Source organism: Lathyrus oleraceus, chromosome 1 (assembly GCF_024323335.1).
Source record: "Lathyrus oleraceus cultivar Zhongwan6 chromosome 1, CAAS_Psat_ZW6_1.0, whole genome shotgun sequence".
Classification (NCBI taxonomy): Eukaryota; Viridiplantae; Streptophyta; class Magnoliopsida; order Fabales; family Fabaceae; genus Lathyrus; species Lathyrus oleraceus.
In genome coordinates, this window is record NC_066579.1 from 348,775,109 (window position 1) to 348,781,441 (window position 6,333).

Here is a 6,333-nt window from a genome sequence, read left to right on the forward strand (position 1 = left end):
AGCAGAACCTTGGTACCGTATCAGTGTTTGCTTCCCCTGTTGAGTCATCTCTCGCAGATCGTGGTTGCCAGAACCACTATCGCTTTCCCCAACAGCAGGTTTTCAGTGTCGTTCTCTCCCCAGTCTGAATCTCGGCATTTCGTCATTGCTAGAACACCGTGTGGCGGGTCATTTCCCCACAGAATTCTTTGCGCTGTGCATCTCCAACAGCCTTGCCAGAGTCCAGAAGATGGTGATCATTTCCCCAGTAGATCCCCTTGCCTCAGCTTGGCATTCTACCCAACATTTCGCATCCCTGCATGTAGAATCATATTGCATTGCATCCTTCCAAATCGCGTAGCATTTCCATTTTCATGGAGCATTACGCCATTGAAAGATTCAAACATACGCATGTAAGCATAAAACATTCTCGGTATCCCAAGTGATAAGCTAGAAGTTGTTTCCAGTACTCAGACTGAAGATTGTTCATGACCCACCTTGGTTATCCCCAGCAAGTGTCATTGGCCCATGCGCCGCCTCTATTATCTTTCCCTATTTCTGCCGATGCTGACAGGCATGAAATTTTCCGATGTTCAGATCGAAGAAGTTTCCGACGTTCAGGTCGATGCAACTTGTGGCATTCAGGCCAGTTTTCCGGTATCCAGACCGAAGTGGCATTCAGGCCAGTTTTCCGGTATCCAGACCGAAGTGGCATTCAGGCCAGTTTTCCAGTATCCAGACCGAAGTGGCATTCAGGCCAGTGTTCCGATGTTCAGATCGAAGAAGTTTCCGACGGTCAGGTCGATGCGACTTGTGGCATTCAGGCCAGTGTTTCGATATTCAGATCGAAGTGGCATTCAGGCCAGTGTTCCGATGTTCAGATCGAAGAAGTTTCCGACGGTCAGGTCGATGCGACTTGTGGCATTCAGGCCAGTGTTCCGATATTCAGATCGAAGTGGCATCCAGGCCAGTTTTCCCGGTATCCAGACCGAAGTGGCATTCAGGCCAGTTTTCCGGTATCCAGACCGAAGTGGCATTCGGGCCAGTGTTCCGATGTTTAGATCGAAGAAGTTTCCGACGTTCAGGTCGATGCAACTTGTGGCATTCAGGTCAATTTTCCGATGTTCAGATCGAAGAAGTTTCCGACGTTCAGGTTGATGCAACTTGTGGCGTTCAGGCCAATTTTCCGATTTTCAGATCGAAGAAGTTTCCGACGTTCAGGTCGACGCAACTTGTGGCATTCAGGCCAACCTCTCGGTGTTCAGACCGATATTAATAATCTCATATCTCCCGATGTTCAGATCGAAGTCATTTCCAGTATTCAGACTGATGAGCGGCATTCAGGCCATGGTTATTTCTGTGTTACCATTTATTTTGGTATCCAGGTTAACATTCTTTTTCGGTATTGAGACTGACTCTCATCGTACCAGACGGATTCTTCTTTCAAAACCACCTCTTTGCCGATTCTGACAGGCATTGTTACTTCACTTCACTTCAGTGAAAATTTTCGGGCTTTTATTGTATTCAATCCCTTGATACCTCGAAAGTACGAAAGCAGCTGCCATCTTCTTTCCGGGTCTCCAGTTGATTGAATAGGGGCAGCTGTAATACCCCAAAATTTACCCTTCATTTTTCCTGGAAGCATACGCTTTACACCTCATGCATGCATTCATTTTTAGGTCATTTAACATTAGATACATTACATTTCATCATGTCAATCAGAATTAGATCCAAGAAACTTAAAAAAAAAAAAAAATAGAACGAAAAAAAAAAAGTTAAAAATAAATAAATAAATAAAATTAATCAAATAAATAAATAAAATATAACAAATTTTTTTGGACTTGGGTCTCCCTCATTTGAGCCCACTACCCACGAAAATCAGTCTATAAATACTGAAGTTTCAGTAGAGGAAAAGACACTTGGAGTTACACTGGAAGATTCACCGGAGAAAGATTTTGAGAGAAGGAAACCTAGGAACTACTCTGCAGCGACCTTCAGGCAGCCCTGAGAAGTTCACTCCGCCTCACACAAACCCTAGTATTACTTTGCAGATCCAGCCGTGCCATTTGATTTCAACCGGTCTCTCCCATCAGGTTTGCCTCATTCCCATAATTTTATGCTCTTAATTTGGATCATCTGAATGTATGAGGCATGATGGATGAATTTCATTATGTTTTTGCCCACAGGTTTAATTATGCATGAATGAGTGAAACCTATGCCTTGAATGTTTAATCACATGATTTCTGAAATGTATGCCACAGGGTTTGAGGTTTCTGAAACCATACTGTTATTCATGAAAAAAATGCTTATCGTGTTTCACTAACCCTTTTGTTGAGTTTTTGTGAGTGCTCACAGACTCTTGCAGAGATGGTTTGCGTGGTTTTCCCACTTTATTTGTGGGATACCATCCGGAGGTTTATCCTGATTAATCGTATTGACTGATTTTCTTTGATGGTCTAGCTGGAGAGATCTCAGGGTTGCTAATCCTTTAATTGCTGTAAGACCTCGATAGGAAGCAATGTTTGAGCCCCTTGGTGGCATTTTACTTTGAGATACATGTTTTGTGTTTTGTATTCATATCCCCACAAGTAGCGCGGTTCCTTCGTCAAGGACTGCCTGTTTGCCCTCGAGCATCCCAAACCCTAAAACCCAAAGCAACACGTTTACTCCTTCTATTACAGGCGAGTAAGTCTCCAAAGGTCGAGCATCCGGTAGATTGCGTAGTGACGTCGTTCGTCCAAAACCCAATCCACAACCCCGTAGTTAGCCGAACTACGGCTTGCTCTGATTCTCATTCCAGATGAGATACGTAGGCATAAGACGCGATGTCTTAGCGAGCACACATCCCCCAACCCATAGGTCAGCCGAGCTACGAAGACTCTGATTCTCATATTCAGATGACATACGTATGCAGTGGATGCGACATCCGCGCAAGTCATTTTCATTTAACCCTTTTTTTTGGTAAACAACACAAGATAAACTCACACCCTTTAGACAAGAACTACAAAAGTGGATCCCGTAGAGTACTATCGATGCGTAGGGGTGCTAATACCTTCCCTTCGCATAACCGACTCCCGAACCCAAGATTTGGTTGCGAGACCCCGTCTTGTCCTTTCCTTTTTCAGGTTTACTTAGAGCGTTTCCTTTCCCTCCTTTGGGATGAATAACGCACGGTGGCGACTCTTCTATCTTTTTCTTTCGCCGGTTGTTTTTTTCGCGCACTGTATTTTTCAGGTTGCGACAGCAACATCTGAACCTTATGTTGTTGTTGAGGCTGAAAAAGAGTATGTACCACCAATCATTTTTTCACAAAGAGTTATGAAAAATAAGAAAATTGACGAGGAAGACAAAGAGATAGAGAGATTTTGAATGTATTCAGAATGGTGACTGTGAACATTCGACTACTTGATGTGATTAAGCAGGTCCCGAAATATATAAAAAATTTGAAGGATTTGTGCACACACAAGAGGAGGCTTATAAAAAATGAGAGAGTGAATTTGGGACGAAATATTTCATCCCTTATTTAGCCTAACACTTCACTTATCAATTCATCCCCCACTCAGGACATGCAATGCCACAAAAGCATCAAGAGTCTTTAAGAGAAATTATTAACTCAAAGTATCAAATGCATTAGAGATATCAATTTTCAGAGCCACATTTCCACCATAACTTTTATTGTTTAGAAGACTAATAGCTTCAAAGGTGAGAGAAATGTTATCTTTAATGCTTCTATCATTGAAAAATCCTTTTTGCCTAGGAGATTTCAAAGAAGAAAGGAGAGTAGCAATTCGGTCAGCTAAAATTTTAGTGATTATTTTGTGCTTGAAGTTAGCTGGGGAAATAGGTGTGAAATGATTGATGTTGTCAGCTTTGATGGTTTTAGGGATTATGACAATTGTATTAGAGTTAAAATGAGGAAGAACTCAGTCGGTAAAAAGAACCGAGTGATGGAATTGATGACATCATTATTGATTATCTTCCAATAGTGTTGATAAAAGAAGGCTTCAAATCCACCACAACCTAGAGGAGACTCACTGTTAAGGCTCATGACTGAACTATGAATTTCCATCTCTGAAGGGACATTAGTTAGCATAACATTAGTATGACCATTGATCAGCCTATGAATGGTTTCATCTATCAATCCATTATCCTACGAAATAGTAGAATTATTAAAAAGCTTTTTAAAATGCTCATCTATATAATTTAATAACAAAGTGGTGGAAGAGATGCAATATGAAGAAATTTTAAGAGTCATATTATTTTAATACGACTCCCATTTTAATAGTCAAATTATTTTAATATTACTTCCACTACTAAAAAAATTAACATTTTCATACAAAATTTGGGGAGGAACAAATTTCATCTCAAATGATATAGAATTATGTAAAGACTTTGAGACAAAATTTAAACAAATTATAGAATTATTGTATATTTTATATTTTTTTTGAAATCTCATCTCAAATCTGTGTGATGTATATTGAGACAGATTTATATTATATTTTAATTACTTTAATCTTTAAATGGATTTTTAGACAAAAATACACAATTTTTTTTTTACTACTTTTTAAAGTTCCGTGTGAAATATTGTAACGAATTTCATTTATGTATAGACTTTGAGATATATTTTAAACATAATAATAGTTGTTATAAATTTTATTTTAAGAAATATTTTTATAATAATATTTTGAAATGTTTTACTTTTATAAATATTTTTTATATGTAAATCTTCATGGAAAGTTGTGAAAATATTAATTACATTCACAAATATTTAAAAGTCAAATAATATATAGGAGTTAAAAATTCTTCTTATATTAGAAATTTACCTTAAAGTTGTCATCCTATAATGAAGGCTAGAGATAGTATATTGAATAAGAAATAAATATGATAATTTGTTACCTAAAGAAAAACTTTTTAAAAAAACTTGGTAAGGAAAAACTTTAAATTTTATTAGAGACTATAATAATATATATTAATGTCATTTTCATATTTATGCTATAAAACCATCCCTCATGTCTCTCTATTGAGCATTGAAAATTATTTAACCAGTAAGAGTTATCTAGATCAATTAAAAGATGGGTGAGGGAAGAGGCAGTGTAGGTAGCACAAGCGTTATTACAATGATTCTATTGTTTATGTTTGTGTTTCATCCTAATCTGATTCATGCAGAAACGTTCACCGTTGGTGATGCCAAAGGTTGGTCCTTTGGTGTTCAAAACTGGCCTACAGGAAAAACTTTCAAAGCAGGAGATACACTTGGTAAGCAACTAAGCATCCCCTATTGTTTTTTATTATATAGTATAAAAATGAACGTAAACTAAAACATGTTTTGTTTTCTACATGCATGCAGTATTTAATTACGTTCCTCCCATGCACAACGTGGTGAAAGTGAACGAGACTAATTTCAATTCATGTGTGGCTCAACCTCTAAGTGGATCAGTAATTTTTAAATCTGGAGCGGATAAAATTACACTTGTTAAGGGATCCAACTTCTTCTTATGTGGTGTTGGCACTCACTGTGGTGCTGGAATGAAAATTGCAGTTAATGCTAAATAAACTCTTAATTTATGTGTTCTATTCTTTAATAAAATTTACAATAATCTATAAACAAGTGATTGTTCCATTAATCTATAAACAAGTGATTGTTTCATGTTTGTCTTGATTTTAAAATTTTATTTTTAATCCTCTAGTTTTTAAGGGGAATGAGCTCTAATAATCTAGAGTTCGTCTTGAGAGGGCATAGATCTGGTCAATCATTATTCTCACCAATCAACATCATACACGACAACATCTCAATTATCATTAACATCATACAAAACCACATCAAAATTATCATTAACATAATATGCAACAACATCTCATCCAACAACACATCAACGACAACCAATACAAATTCTAAATTTATGCAATATACTCAACACCGACTCGACATGCATGTGGTACCAAATATGAACACTCAGGTTCATCTCACTTCATGATCCCCACCATAGGATCGGTTCCCTCTTGGAACCGGATAACACCAAAATCGCTACCATCACCATAGGTAACGCTTCATTAATCCCCCATAATAGGAATTAGGTACTCGCACCTGATCCATCACAATGGGATCGGGGCTCACCAAAACTCGTTACCATCAACATAGGTAACGCTTCATTAATCCCCCATAATAAGAATTAGCTACCCGCACCCGATCCATCATCATAGAATTGAGGCTCACCAAAATTGGACCGAAGCTCGTACACCAAGATGCATGACTCTCAAATAACATGCATTAACATAACAAGGTTCACCTAAACGATCCCCACACATATCTCATCATTTATGCATCACACCATTCATCATACAACAACCAATTCA

General features: G+C 37.9%; 1 protein-coding gene across 1 annotated transcript; it reads left to right on the forward strand.

Annotated features, from left to right (window-relative positions):
* The first annotated feature begins 5,002 nt into the window (after positions 1 to 5,002).
* LOC127106300 (basic blue protein) lies at positions 5,003 to 5,532 on the forward strand. Its single transcript, XM_051043612.1, has 2 exons — positions 5,003 to 5,235; positions 5,327 to 5,532. Exons 1-2 carry the CDS (start codon positions 5,052 to 5,054, stop codon positions 5,530 to 5,532), a joined length of 390 nt encoding a protein of 129 aa, XP_050899569.1. The 5' UTR covers positions 5,003 to 5,051.
* Positions 5,533 to 6,333: the final 801 nt, after the last annotated feature.